The 16,078-nt window shown below is 45.1% G+C and overlaps 1 protein-coding gene across 1 annotated transcript in view; it reads left to right on the top strand.

The window, feature by feature from the left end:
* The first annotated feature begins 11,511 nt into the window (after positions 1 to 11,511).
* Positions 11,512 to 16,078, top strand: part of LOC144729190 (uncharacterized) — a 76,773-nt gene continuing 72,206 nt past the window's right edge. The window contains exon 1 of the mRNA XM_078609229.1: positions 11,512 to 11,850. Coding sequence (XP_078465355.1) covers positions 11,763 to 11,850 — 88 coding nt within the window. The 5' untranslated portion in view covers positions 11,512 to 11,762. The remainder of the gene's footprint in view (positions 11,851 to 16,078) is intronic.

Here is a 16,078-nt window from a genome sequence, read left to right as displayed (position 1 = left end):
GGCCACGCGGGGCGTTCATCAGGTAGCGGGGTTGACGGCTCCTCCGGCGACACCGACCGCTGCTCGAACCCCCCCCCCCTCGGGTGACAACGATGGTGGAGGCGGGCCCTGCCCTGCGCTTTGTCTCCGGCAATGTGACACGTGGCTCGCCTTAACCCCACGGTGGCGAGATGTTATCTTTCTTCGGCTGGTATGCAGGAGGTCGAGGGTTTGAACCCGTCGACCGACGCCTTGTGGATTTGGACTTTGCATGTCCCTTTCTCGTTCTCCCCCGTGGTCGCGTTATTTTTTTTTTCTCCGGGTTTTTTCCCTCCATATTTAGAAACATGCATTTATATTATTTTACATTTTTGTCTGCTATAAATATCCACATGTTAAGCCACTTCGTTGAGCTATTATTTGTGGCCAGATCGCTGCTGTAAAGAAGCTAATAGCTCAGTGGCTTTATCTGATTAGATTTTTAAAAAATTTAGTTTATTTTTTATTTTTACGTGATTTGCTTAACTTTGCGATACTTTCCACTTTCATCGTGTTTTTTTATATTGTTTGTTGGAACGTTCTGAGCCGCCCCTACCTGGACAGCTGTAAAGCTCATCCGATTGCTCCAGCATAAATACATATTATGATTATTATTATTCTAAACCCAGTGTAAACAGGCGAAAAATGCACGTTTCCAACATGAAACACATTAGTGCATTTTGGTGTGTTGAGGCAGACAGCTGCAATATGGTTTCTTTCACGAATATTAAAGGAGTGCTCTCCATGAATAAATCATCCAAAATGCTCCAGACCTCGTCACATTTCAGACGCTAATCGGGGTTGAGCCAGGATAGTGCTTGAATGAGCTACCATCATGCATTACAGGTGGTATGGGTTGCTGTGGGGCTATGCTGTCGGCAGCAGAGGCGCTATTGCAGCGAAGTACGTACGGTAGTTGTACTGAAGTAGGGGAGCGTACACCCACGTGTACGCTCCCCTCCTTCACCAACGCGCACTCACCGGTCTGGCGAACGTATAGCCAAGTAACCCCCAGGACCCACACGGCATGGTGAGGCCCTCATTCTGCAGTGGGATGATAAAGGGCAGCACTTGTAACGTACACAGAGACGGGCACTGCATCGCGCGCTTTCAGTTGCGTGTCTGCGGCCGTCTGGAACGCTCTTCCTTCCGATATTAGGAAGCCATTGGGAACTATGCACTTTTAAATCTATACTGAAAACTCATTTCTTTAGAACTGATTTTTGTGTTTAGTTTGTTGTCCTTCCCCGGCACCTCCGATTAGCACGGTTGGCTACGTACGGTACGAAAGAAGTTCAACATAAATACATTACAGGAGCGTTACTTAAATATTCAGCTCAAAGGTAAAATTCAATTCCATGCATTATATCTGGCCATAGTTTCCATGCAGTGCCTCAGCTCTGGCTCCTGCCAGATTCACAAAGATCCCTCCAGCCCTTCATACTTTTGTTCCACACCCCTCCCTGCCATATATGGCTCCGTACATATAAATAATTTCTTTGTTTCGTTTCCTGGCTCAAGAGCAGTGTCTCACAGTAGGTGAACTGGACGAGTATTGTGTGACTCAGAATTGAATAATTCTTATTCAGCTGATGTTCCAGAGTGAGGGGCCTTATGGACCCAGTCGTTTCCACTGCTGCGCAATGGCGACTGCATTCGTTTGCGCGTGCCCACCGCAATAGGTGCTGTGCATTCCATCACATGGACCGTCTCGAAGACACAGGTCGCCTTGGAAACGCAAGTGTTTTATTTTAAAATCGATAAATGCGCACATATTGTTTGAGGTGGTGCTTATCTCCCGTGTACAGCCCCTGAGCCATTGGTGGACATTCCACATTGCTATGGCGGGTATGGGATTTATTATTCCATAGGACTTCGAATGTTGTCTTCTCCACAAAGGGGCGGTAACTAGTGTTATCAATCGGAATGGGAGACTGAGTCTAACTCCACATGGAATTTTAACTCGCAAGCTTCCAATCGGGAGCCACTCGCTCAAATGCTGAGTGACCAGACCAGATACATTTAACACATTCCTCCTGCGGAGGAAGCTGGTAGGAACGTCGGGTTGCTCGGTCAATGGCCAGGGTCAACGGCGGCGTGGTGTATTCCGCAAATATGCCCGACCGTGAGGGCGGGCACAAGCCGGCGTGAGTAGGTTAAACGTTCAATTTTATAAGGGCACCACTGGGTGACCAGCCCCTCCTCACCCAGCCCCACCCCTCCCACCGCCCACCCAGCCCCACCCTCCCCACCCAGCCCCTCACCACCCTCCCCACCCAGCCCCTCCCCACCCTCCCCACCCAGCCCCTCCACACCCGCCCCACCCAGCCCCTCCCCACCCAGCCCCTCGCCACCCTCCCCACCCAGCCCCTCCCTCCCCACCCAGCCCCTCCCTGCACGACGGACACAATAATCCCCTGTGGGCTGGTGTAACCAGGAGGTTTCTACCAGTGTTATTTGCCGCTGCTTGTGTCAGTGGACTTCCTCAACAATGAACTTAAAAAGTACAAATAAAAACACAATTTCAGTAACTTCTTAAACATACAAATAATCTGCATTCGTTTTTATATGCAAAACATCAATACTTAAATATATATTAGACCTATTTACTAAATGTATGCACAGAATGCAATATTTCTGTTCAAAAGGGGAACAAAACTGATTTAAAGAATCGCAGACAGCATTGCCGATTGCACATGCAACATTATTCGCGAAGATTATAGGAGACTGAATAATGGACAATATAGAGGCCAACCAACCACATGAGCCAGCTGGATTGAGGAAAGGGTTTTCTACCATGATCACTTTCATAACTATCAACTAGATCCTAGAAAAGACAAAATGAGAGTCAAAGTCCCACTATGTCTGGATTTTGGAGACTATGAAAAGGGCATTGTATGCAGTGGAAACTGAAGTAGTGATATAGGCTTTCACAAAGCAAGGCCTTAATAAAAAAAACATATATAGTCTTGAAAACAATGTATAAACTGCTACATTGAGATGGCGTGAAGACAGCAAAAATATACAACTCACAAGTGAAAAGGAGAAGCTCACCAAGCATATTTGGAGAAACAGAGGACATTCACATACAATTGTTTTAAAGGAATAAAAAGGAAAGTTTGAGCTCTCAGATTCACTCGTAACACAGGCGTCGTAACAACCGATGAAAATGTATTGCGGGAAATTGTTCTAGAATTGCACAAAGATGGTCGCAACGTTGGGCTCAAAATAAATTATCAACAATAAAAACCAATAGGGCAAAAAATAAAACCAGGTCTTAAAACGTCTCACATAGCACGAGCTGATCTCCATTCACAAACACTGCACGCCCCCAGCCGCCTGCTCAGGTTTCACCTTCAAACGTGGAGCTTCTGGACCCCATTAAATCGCAATGTTATGGGAATCATTCATGAAGGTCCCACATGTCCATGTTACGCGTGGTCGTCGTGATAGCTTTTAGACATTTTTTTGCCCTCGGAAAGGCGTTTGATATCCACGGTGTGTAAGTACAATGTTTGCTTACGAGTTTGGAACAATCCTGGGACTGGTAAAGAACCCTAGTCCTTGTGTGGATGGTGCTCATTTCATCGCCGAGGTGTGATGTTCTGTAAAGAGCCACCTGGCCTTGGTCATTGCAACTGAACCCAATCACTCCTCGCACAGACTTGTCATACAGCCTAGTACAAAGCAATCAATTTTAACTTTTTGTGTGTGTTTTAAGTCATCTTAAAACCAGGTCACATTTCTTGGGCTGTGACTGTGCAAGATGCATATGGTTCTCCAAAGCCTTCCACAATAAATCAGTGCTGCAGCAGGAGAGGTGGTGGGTGGGTGGGTGGTGGCTGTTGTGAAGGGAGATTTGATCACCCGCTGGGCTGGCAGCAATCTGTGTGGGTGATGGTGAGGGCAGCGAAGCAAGGGGAGGAGCCATAACACGACCCTGCTCCGTTGTTTTAAAAACGTGTGGACGGCTCGTTGCGTTAAGTTGTGAGCATAAAAGAGCACAACGCACCACTTGTTGGAATTTCTTACACCGTTTCAGAAGGGGTTTATACGGCAATTAAAATAATTGCCGTGATTATCATCATTATTAAAATAATTAGAAATCCACGCGGCGTGCTTTACATGAAATAAAGGACAAAAAAGGAAAAATAATGGGAGACAAGGGGGGCGGGGGCAATGTCGAGGCAACCGGGACTGGAGGTGCACAACGGCACCAAGGGGCAGAACCGCCAGAACCTGCCACTGACAATGGCCCAGCGCTGACAATGGCCCAGCAACCTCGACCAAACAAGAGCAATGAAGTCCAGAGGCCGATGTTTAAGACATTCCAGTGCCAGTGAGGTCCAGGGGCCCAACCAGAGGTGGAGTTTGACTTCTATATTTGGCGGGGGGTGGGGGCAGGCGTTCGCTTTGTCCCTCATATTATGAATCGTAGGTGCACATAATTACCTATTTATTTGTAATCACAATGGTAGATTACTGAAAATAAATTAATAAAGGTGCCCAGTTTGGGCGGGACTCCCCCCCCCACGTAAACTCCGTCCATGGGCCCAATACCAAAGAATTCCAAAGGCCCAGCGCTGATGAGGTCCCACACAAGCCAGTCTGAATAACAGCTAAATTGCTGATGAGATCCAACCACAATGAGGGCCGGGATGGCCGACGCCAACAAAGTCTTAATGTCGATGAGGTCTTAAGACTCGGCGTAAAATGAGGCCCAGAATAAGTACGTGAAAGGCGGTGGTTATAAGGGCCGTTATTCGTTAAGTCAGTGGTTCTTAACATTTCCTGCAGCCATGCACCCCTTTGGTTCTCAATCGTAAAAAAAAATCATAATTTTAATAAACACATTGGTTTTATTCAACAAAGTAGTTGCATATTCTTTGGTTCTTTCGGTAAAGTCACGTAGATAGGTTCAAAGAAAATAACAAAAAACTACGACGTTTCGATTGCAACAAAAGCAGTCGTCTTCAGGAAAAGGGGGGTTAGCTTCCAAAGGCAAACTGTTTATAAGGGTTTGAAATGGACGTAGCCCAAATGTCAGTAGCCAATGTTAATGCAGGTGGTGGGCAGCCAACCTGACAGTGGTTGGTTTTTCACCAATCAAAGGGCTGACAGGTGAAAATTAGCATGTTAATGGGAGATTAGCATGTTAATGGTAAAATCTCAGAGCCATGATCAAGGAAAAGTTGGCGCGCGAAGTGGCTGTGTTGGTGTGAAGCCTGTGAAATGGGCGTAAAGAGCAACTAACATCGGAAGGTGGCAGGATGTCAACATCATAGCCAGTTATGATTTAAACTGATTGATAACGTCCTTCCAATGATTGCTCAGTTTGTACCCATCTTCTCGGTTGAAATTGTGTCTGTGTCTATATATATGTGTAATGAGAGCCTATGTCCGGCTCACGTGGTGATTGGCTCTGTCGGTCCTGCTCTACAGCCAATGGGGGGAGAGCCTGGGAGCATGGCCCTGGCGTGATCGAGGGATGTCAGCTAGGATGATTGGTTCTGCTACTCTTGGCCTCAGCCAATGGGAAGACAAGTCAGGGGCGTGGTCCCGGGAGTTGATGGAGTAATCTGGAACATTCAGCGCAGGCTATTAATGATTGGCTGGAGCGTACCACGTGACCCAGGCATTAAATAAGGGAAGAGCCGAATGACACGTGGTCAGACAAGGAACGAAGAGAGAGAGGGGCCACGCGCGAGCGGGGCTCCGAGTGCCACGTGGCGGTGCGTCTCTTGCAATCTGTCTGCTCACTCCCCGTTGCCTGCCAGCAACGGGGAGTGCTTGTGAACTGAGGAAAGTAAATAAAAGGACCGATTCCACAAGCCGTCTCCAGAGTGTTATTACATATGGATGGCTTCATGAACGAATCTTTGTTGATAGCCAGTGGGCTTTAAAAGTACCTTCGTCTTAGAGAAATCAATTTTGTGTGAGTCCACCGCATTAAAACAATGATCAGCCATGGCTGAGGTATTGGTCCTACCGTGTTTCAGATCTGCCTTATGTTCACGAATACGGTCCGAGACATGTCGCTTAGTTTCTCCAATGTAACTCCTGCTGCAGACACAGCTTAGTTTGTAGATGCCGGGGTATTGATCACATCCTTCACAGATGGGATCAGATCACAAATTTTATTTCCTGTGTTAAATCGAACCTGGATCTTGTGTTTGCTCATGATTTTGGAAATATTTTTGGTTACCCCTGCTATGTATGGCAGGGTGATGGTTTTGATTGGGTCCTCACTTGGTTCAATCCCAACGGTTGGGGTGATAGCTTTACGGATTGTGTAGTCTGAATATCCATTAATCTTGAGAGCTTGGTGTACGTGCTCCAGTGCACTGGCTAGGTGATGATGGTCGGAAATACATCGAGCTCTATGGTGTCGAGTTTTGATGAGGGACTTCTTCTGGGATGGATGGTGGTGGGAGTCAGGTTTTAGATATGCATCCGTATGGGTGGCTTTCCTGTAGACAGCGTCCCATTGAGTAATCTGGTTTCTTTTCGATTAAAACATCCAATAATGGTAACTTACCATTCTTTTCCACCTCCATGATGGCTGTGTTTATGGAATTGATGTGGTTGAGGAATTGGATCAGAGCTGGTCGGCCATGTGGCCAGATGACGAACGTGTCATCTACGTACCTCTTCCACAAGGACGGACGTAGAGTGGATTCTTGGATTGCATCTGTCTCAAATTTTTCCATTAAAATTTTGGTTACAACTGGAGATAAGGGAGAACCCATTGGGGTACCTTCAACTTGTTTGTAGAATGTTCCATTCCAGGTGATGTGAGTGTTGGTGAGGCAGTGTCTCACCAGGGCCGGTACATCAGCATTCAGTCCTTGTTGGACCAAATCTTAATTGATTGCATTGGTGTCAGATACAGGAACTTTGGTAAACAAAGAGACTACATCGAAACTAACCAGCAAACCACCTGGAGATAGTGAGATGTCCTTAATTAACGAAACCAAGTGAGCTGAGTTAAGTACAGCTGAGGTGGTCTTACCAGTGAATGGTTGTAAGATCTCAGACAGAGATCGGGCCAGTTTGTAGGTGGGTGAGTCAATGGTAGAGACGATAGGATGTGCGTTCTTTAAGGGCAGAGCCGGCCCCGACCCGGGAGAATATAAGTCGGGTCCCCGCAGGGACCAGGGTTCGATGTGGCTACCGTCATCTGAAGATCTACGTTCTACGTCCAGTAGAGTCTCCAACACGTGGTCCGGAACCCAATCCGGGGTCCGGTCCGTTGTAGCTAACTCGAAGTGTGTTAGTGTAGTTAGCCGGGTGGTCCACCACCCTCGGCTGTTATCTGGTAAATCGGCAGCTACCCCTTTGTGTATTCGTGTTGGAATAATAAATGTGTTGCTTCTAAGAAGTATGTCTGCTACTCAGTTGAGCCCACTACATGCGTATTAAAATAGCCGTACCAACGGTAATCCCTTTTGAAGTATGGTGCCCTTTATAGGCAAGCATTTAAATAATGTTTTACTTTATGATTCGCTTCCATGCAGCACTAAGGCGGTAGCTATCCGAACGATTACAATTATTTATATTTATTTCAATTTCGATAGATTATCTTATTAGTCTTGGCCAGTAGTAGCTAGTTTTGCACAGAACTTCAACATTATCAAAATCAATTGAGTGTCCTTGTTGGCACGCGTGTTCTGCTACTGCTGATAGTTGTATTTGGGAGTATTTAATATTTCTCTGATGTTCTTTTAGTCTCGTGCTGATCATTCGTCCTGTTTGCCCAACATAACATTTTCCACACGTGCAGTTAATTCTGTACACACCTTCTGTCGATAGCTTTGGTAATACATCTGTTGTACCAGATATTAATTTCTGTATTTTATGTACCGTGCCAAATCTGACTCGGATGTTTAGTTTTTCCAAACATCTGGCTAGTTTATCAGTTACTCCCGCAATCACGTCCTTCCAATGATCGCTGAGTTTTTACCCATCCTCTCGGTTTAAATTGTGTATGTGTCTGTATATATGGATGGCTTCATGGGCGAATCTTTGTTGATACCCAGTGGGCTTGCAAAGTTCCTTCGTCTCAGAGAAATCTATTTCCTGAGCCAACCGGATTAAAACAATGATCAGCCACGGCGGAAGTGTTGGTCCTCCCGTGTTACAAATCTGCCTTATGCTCACGAACACGGCAATCAATGGAAGGATGTCGTCAACCATTTTAAGTCATAACTGGCTGTGATGTTTTCATATACTCACTTTTAAATATGTTGTAGTCATTTTGTATTACTTTAGTATAAATACATGTTAATTTTTATTGATGTTTTTTTTCTTTTTCTCCTGACTTTATGTGAACGAAAAGACACAAATTCGCCCGTTTTCTCATTGATAATAGGTACATTTCAAAATATCACTGTCCTGGTCACAAAAGCAAAGTTTGTGGGGAATAATAGCCATTTGCTGTACTTTTGAGGCATGAGCAATTAGGAAATAATACTTACTACCCAGGAACAAAAAAATATTTGTTACACAGTGATATTAATTCTTATTATTCCTCAACTGGAGGCCCTTCCGACAGCAGTGGCTTGTGCAAGCAAATGCAGGGCTGCACCTTTACCTGTTATACGTTGCATTATTGATGCAATTTACGAATAATTTTGCCTGTGTACGCGTCCGTTTTAGATTCATGCATGCATTACACTTCAAGGCAGAAGAATTTGTATACAGCATTATATTGAGTGCAAATTTGAACGAAAAAAACGCTGTGTGAGGATAATCCCGGCAGTATACGAGCACGGGGATAAAGGGGGGGGGGGGGGGGGAACGTAGCATTCAACAAAAGGTCGATTGTAAGTTAGAGTGGAGTTTGAATGCCGACTTCCCTGTGCGTGAAGAATTGCCAGCAGGGCCAACACAAGCACTTGGAAAGAGATTAAAATTGATGAATCCAACTATTTTATTGCAATTATTGCTGTAAAAAACAGCCGCACACTTTACTATTGTGGAATTCAGAAGAAGTGCCGTACAGCGATGGATTGTGAAATTAAATTTGGAAATTTTAATCACGTGCCAAAAGTTCCATTTGTTATAGAATTCAAAATTCAGAGCCAAAACAAATCTACCTCCTGACACAATTTTCGTTGTCTTAGTCCAGAATTCAGCCACTCTTTTATTTTAGTTTGCGTAAGTTCGCCGACCAAGCTGCACTGCTTTGGATTTGAAAGTGAACTTGTATATGACAGACGAGACACGAAGAGTGGAAAGAGATTGGATAGACTTGGCCAGTGGAGCGGATTCACTGATGACATAAAGTCTAACTCTAGATCATGTCTTTGCTACCTAAATTAAGTGGCGAGCCATTTACGGCTCAATAGAAGTCATACTGGTGAATTGTGTCCACGTGGGTGTTCAGGTTTATTTATGCACGAGTGGTTTCCTTCGTCATTACCTACATGGTATTTTGTAAATACTTTGTGTAGCATCGCTTTACTTTAATGCATGCACACACGACGTGCACTCTATGGAACACGAGCGCTGACGCATGTATGGGGATGCCACTTTAAAGTCTTGAGGCCCCAGATCCACATCCCTGGTCCGATAAAGAGTGCATAAATAGTCTGCCACTTCTGAGTAATGCCACATCCAAGACCACATCTCCAGATGCCCTGGCCTCTGCGTGCTTGAAACAAACCAGGGTTTTATATCGTTTTGGTCAGAGGACCCGGAAAACATTTGCAACTCTATCCTTGCAGGTTTCGGCAGCACATTAAACTAAATTCGACTTATGGAACCAAATAAGTCTGGCCGCAGTACAGACAAATTGCTTCCGTGCTTGTGTTCAGCAGCAACCACAGTGTATTATCAGAATTTTGTCACGCCCCACTATAACTAAACTTTAAATACTATTAGAATTATAAGTTAAAATCCATTGTCAATCCACTCCTGGGTGACGACGTTCCCACTCCCATGTCATTCATGGGGGTTTTTTGGACTACACTTCACCATGCCAGTCGGTGCATGTTGCAGAAAGGGTTGAGCCGGGGCGGTATGGGGAGTCTGGATAGGGTTATGTCACTAACATTATCTGCGGTGAGGAATAGAACGTATATCTCCACGTTCATTGCGCAGTGCGCGAACCACTGCTCCATTCCCCACCGTCGCGATGCCTGCAGTGCGTCAAACACAGCACGACACGCATTCGGTGGTTGAGCAGGACGTGTGCGAATCGAACCCCGACGAGATTCGTGATTTGTGCTGGGGGCGCATGTCGCTAGATCTGCCACGTGGCATCTTTTGATGCCGGAATTCTCGTGCCACGTGGGAGGCTGCGTCGGGGCAGCGCCGGGGCGGGAGAGGAGTTCCTGGCAGGCGGCAGAGGCCCTCACGGTCTCGCCGAGCGGTGAGGATCCGCAGCCCCCCCCCCTTCGCGCGTCACGCCTCCGGTGCCGAGTATGAACCCACTGCATCTGCCCGAACGGCGAAGCAGTGAGCACGGATGGCGATGTGGGGTTGGTTTTTTTCTTCTTTAGATTGGTACCACGTGCCGTCCGACGTTTCACTCCATGTGTTGGGAGCTTCTTGTAGGCATTGAATGGAGAAGCTCAGTATCTACCTCGATGTAAAGATTGACGGCTGCTTGAAGCTGTCCACTGGTACACACGCGTGAAAAAAAATTCCGACAGTTGAATCGTGGAATGGCTTAGAGAAGCAAAGTGGCTCGTGCATGTATGAGATGCGTCAGGCATCAGGTAAATGCAGCTCTGTTTTCCTACACCATGTGTTGACTGGGCCGATGGGGAGCCATGGGTGAGTCGAGGGAGTTTACAATGCAGGAAATGCACTGCTTAATTACCTCTACAGAGTGAGTTCAACACCAATTTAGCATGGGTGGATCTTTCTGCTGCGGTGGTAAAGATATACAAACTTTAGAAAACCGGCGGTAGCAGATTTGTGGAAAATTATATGCTAAAGTAATTGAAGCAGACTTGTCATGAGAAATTTGTGCAAAATTTGAAAGGTTTTAGGTCCACCGACTATGTTTGCTGGTCTGGTGGCTAACTCACGGTGAAAAGTTCTGCCATTGAAACGCCCTGTCCCTTAAGTTTCGTTGTCACATGTCACTTTTATTTAAAAAATAATTCTCCACAAAAGTAAAATCAAGTACTGTACCATGTGTTGCACATTCACGAAACTCTCAATTGTCCATGAAAACATGGTGACTAAAAAAAAGTCAAAATGCCTAAAGTTTTCCTTACTCCGTAACTTTTCTTTAAAAAAAAAAAATTGAAACCTCAAAGTAGGTCGTTTCTGTTTTATTTTAATAGTATGGTTTTTTTTTTCAAGAACGTTAGAGAATGCAGTTTGGGCAGCAGACGTATAATAAGACTCCTGAGAGCGGGGAGGAGTCGCGGTGCTCCTTGGGCCGTCCTCCCGTTATATGGACGCGTCCGCGGCCCTCTCTGATTCGCTGGCCGAGCCGCTGAGCGGAATAATTCGCTAAAGCTGGGACCGGGCGGTAATGAGGAGGGTAAAATTTAAGTGGCCCGCTGAAAGGATCGGATTACAGCCATGTTGGGGGTCTTGCTGAGGAATACTTTACCCGGCTGTTAAAGCGGTGTGGTGCAGCCCTGCGCAAGGCAAGCCTTGGTATTCATTCTGCTGTGGAGAACCTGCTGGCAGACGGTCCGACCCCAAACATATGACTCCTCGGTAGTTCGCAAGGACTACACTTTGTTGGCGTGACAAAGAGTCTGCATGTCGGTGTAGACATGTTCAGCTCTGTGGATATACGGCAATTGGGAGTGGTGCTGCTGCTAGCGGCGGTGACGGTCGTCAGGTGCCAAGAGGACGACCTCTGTAAGTGACGATGGCCTTCGCACTCCAGCCTGGAGCCTGCCTCCAGGTGTCGGTCCCCTTCGAGCAACTTTGTACTCGGTTAAAGTGGCACTGCCACTGCAGAAGGGGGCGACAGCTTTGCGTTAAACGAACGTTTCGTTTTGTTCATTTTAATTCGCCCGTCAACGTGCAGATTTTTCGTGCAATTACACATTTTCTCGTGACAAGCGATGCGTGCGAGATGCCGATGTTCATGCAAACTGGCAAATGTTGCCACGAGCCCTACAGTTGAATGGTTTCCCGCTCGGTGGGGCAATTTGTGAGCGTTAATTGTGGCAGAGGGCAGTCTGGTCATGGGAACAAAGCCACCGTGTGTCGTAAAATACCACGGGTGTACGTATTCCTTTGTCCGCACTGCATAGTTCACGCGCGGTGGCGGCTCTGAATGCATCGGGCACTTGGGAGGGTTTTAGTTAAATTTGGCATGAACATCGCGGTCTGTGTGAAAAGTGTTACGGGATTTTGTCAGAGTTTAAATAAGGGGATGTAAAATTGTGATGACCGATGCTTATTTGGGGAGTGAAAAAGTGAATGTGTAAAAAAGTTATGGCCGTTGCATTCGCTCTATCAGAGCAATTGGGATGAGTTTTTGATGTATCATCAGCTGCTGCTGTGCATGTGGCATGCGGTGCAGTTCAGGAAAACTAAATAAAAAACGCAGCCGTAAAAAAACGTGAACGCAGTGACTGCGCCTTTCAGTTAAGAGCTATATAAAAAAGAATTCAGGTGCATTCTTCCGTCCATCATTTCTATTGAGTGAGAATTTTAGCCTGACTTGGTTGGCTTACGGAATTACTTACCTCGCACCGTTGCTGCATAGTGGACCCCACACACTGCATTCATTTGGTGGAACTGTGTTCACTCGTGCTTTGGTGGAACTTGCGGGGTGACTGGCGGGTTGATTGATCGATGTCCTTTATTTAAACAGGTGAGCGTTCATTGAGATGTTCCCTGCTGTAGTGGCTTTACGGGTCACGCTAAATCAATTGCTGTCATACCATAAGTGCCATAGTTTAAATAAACTTTTCTTTAAAAAATATCCTCAGGATTAATGTTTTTGCTTTTAAAACGCCAAAGTATTTTTGGCACAATATTAACACCAAATAAACTTTAGAACAGAAATAGGCTTGCAAAGTGCTCTTAGATTTTTGAAGTTAAAAGGTCCTCTTTATATCTGTGAGACCGTAACGTCTCCCAAGTGTGTAAGATAAATAAAGAATGTTTACAGTGACCAAATTTATAAATCCCTCTTTTCCTGCAATTGGATTCCTAAAGTTCTGGGAAAATATCCGAAAATAAAGTTAGGGGGAAAAATCTTCAGCTCGAATGGGGGGGGTTTGATGTTGCTTATTTCATGTTTTCATTTGTATTATTTATTTGTTTATAGCACTTGTATAGTATAAATACAGCTTGTACCGCACGCGGCACGTGGCAAAACCTGCATATCCACTTGTGTTCTATGCTCAGCCACTGTGTGGAGCAGGATGTGCGTGCATCTACCCTGGAGCGCAACCTCCGAGCTGGGAATTTAAAGCCCTCTCTGCGCAGTGGCACAGGGAAGACAGAGCAGCGTCGGTGGTTGTAAAAGGAGCTTGGCTACTTTATCACCACGCCGAGGAGTGCAGGGCGCTGCTGACACACAAGAGGCATGCAAGTGCAACGGGCTGGTTTACACCGGATGCGAGAACAGGCAGGGTTGAATATTGTAGTTTGGAAGCAAAGGTGGCCGTTTTTTCAAAGTTGTAGCGATACAAATGCGCTGCAAAGATTGAATTTATCACTCTGTAACGTTTGAGAAATAATGTAAAATTCCTTGTTAGCCCTCCAAGATTGCCTTCTAATATTTATGAGCATTTTTTAAACCATACAATCGTTCTTTTTCTGTTATTAAATAGGCTGTCTGTGTAAAAATGGCTATTTTGTTTCGCAATTCAGATTTTTATCAGAAGGTAGATCTTGGTGTCAAAACCAAATCATTTAGGCAATGTATGGACGTATGAATGTTGAATTTCTTTCGCACCGTACGTAGCCAACCGTGCTCATCGGGGGTGCGGGCGAATGACAACAAACTAAACACAAAAACAGTTCTAAAGAAATTAGTTTTAATCTAGATTTAAAAGTGCATAGTTCAAGTGGCTTCGTAATGTCGGAAGAGCGTTCCAGACGGCCGCAGATGCACATCTGAAAACGTGCGATGCAGTGACCGCCTTTGTTCGATGGCCAGCCAAAAGCGAGTTTGCGTGATGGTTTCTGCTCCTCGACGAGATCAGCGAGAGGTATTGCGGTTCATTTGTGGCAAGCACTTTGTGTGTAGTGAGTGCAAAAAACCATTAACCCATCAGACTTAATCTAAGCCTGATGTGATCAGGGCAGTGAGCAGTGAAGCCAAGGAGAACCCGAGTGGAGAAAACGGAGACCCCCACTGAGTCGAGCAATGAGGTGGTTTAGTTCGTCACTGGCGGAGCAGTCGAAGTTGTTCTCTGGTTTTCTTGCACAGTGCTAATCCCGGACAATCTCCCTTCCAGGCTTAGCTGAGTATACGCCGTTAAAAACGCCACGACAAAGTATTGCTTTCGTGAGAGTCGTTACTGGCGTGGCCGTACTGGCTCATGCACGTTGCACCCTGCTGCTCAGACTTATTTTAGCTAAAAAAAAATGTTTTAATAATATTTTTCACGGAATGTTTTTTTCTTAACAAACTGAATGCTATTTCGTGGACTGAATTATTTAAAGGCGCAATGCTTAGCAAAAGGCAAGGAAGTACAGATTTATAGAATTTGTTATAATATTTTTCAAGTAGGTATGATAACACATATATGTACTGTGTATATTATAACTTAAATTCAAACTATATGTTAAAAGTATGCATGTTAAAAAAAGCTATTTAAGTCGATTTATTACGTGAAGTCAGGACTCTTGTTGTATAAATGTGTTTAGTTAGGAGACAGTGCAGAGTCCTTGTAATAATGTGTGTCTTGCTTACATTTTCTCTTCACGTATCAATTCAAGCTTTGCTCATTTCACAGCAAGGGCAGTAATAGGACAAGCAAATTATTATTTTTTGCTCAAAGATTTACTACAATAGTTCTGGTTTACATTATTATTACATGAGGGAGGTCGGGCAATAACCACAAAATTGATTTCTTATGTATTTTTAACGAATGGATTGATTGTTGTAATCATCGGGTCTCTTGTTATAGCCTGGAGGCCACGCTTTTTTACTTGTTCCTTGGTCTTTGGTACTTAATCTCTGTCATGCCAGCCACGCTGTTATGTTGAGGGCACCGAGCCAAAGTGTCAGCCACCCTGCTGGCTTGCTGGTTTCTAAACGTGACTCCACCGGTTTGCCTTCACCGTGTCAGGATTGCAAACGAGGGAATGTGCTTGATAACCTCAGACAGAACTTTGCTTTGGTAAATGGCTCCGCGTGCATCTCAGTGTGCCTCGCCTGCGTTCACAACACTCAGTGACGTTACTAAACTTTCCATTGTCTACGACCAACTCAGCTGGAGTGATCTTGGAAGCTAAGCAGGCTACAGGCTGGATAGTGCTAATGGGTGTGGCCACAATGCATACCATGTATTAAAGGCTGCGGGCAGCAGAGGGCAGTGCGCCAAAATCGAATGTTGTAGTGTGTTTCTGTGCTGACAGTTTTATGTTTCCCTGCCTTCCCCAACGGGCACTTACCAGCGTAGTGAAGTATGGTCAGATAGCCCCCATGACTCGTATGGTGTGGGGAGGCCCTCATCCAGCAGTGGATTTGGGCTGTGCATGCACAAGCAACACTCATCTGTGGCAGTGTATTCAGATAACCAGTTACTATTCACAATAACAAGAAAATAAGGAACAGTTTGTAGTTAAACGAGTTTGAGTGTGGTGGATAGTCATATAATTATTTTGCTATAGTTTGATAGAAATTTGATATCTTTGTAAAGGAATGTAATGGACCAGCACAGTACCTATTTAACCCTGTTAATCAGTATATGTATGTATACTTCATGTCGCTGTTTTCAAATGATGTAGTAATCAGACATGCAGGATAATATATTAAAGATGTTTATTATTATTTCTCTGCTTTCCATGATATATATGGAATATCAGTGTTAATATGTCAATGCCAATTCGCAGATATGAATCATACAAATACTTACACCCGTGTGTCAGAATTAATAATTATTGGGTTTTCTTA

The sequence above is a fragment of the Lampetra planeri genome, chromosome 31, assembly GCF_965212315.1.
Source record: "Lampetra planeri chromosome 31, kcLamPlan1.2.h2, whole genome shotgun sequence".
NCBI classification, from domain to species: Eukaryota; Metazoa; Chordata; class Hyperoartia; order Petromyzontiformes; family Petromyzontidae; genus Lampetra; species Lampetra planeri.
This window is presented reverse-complemented; position numbering and strand designations above follow the sequence as displayed.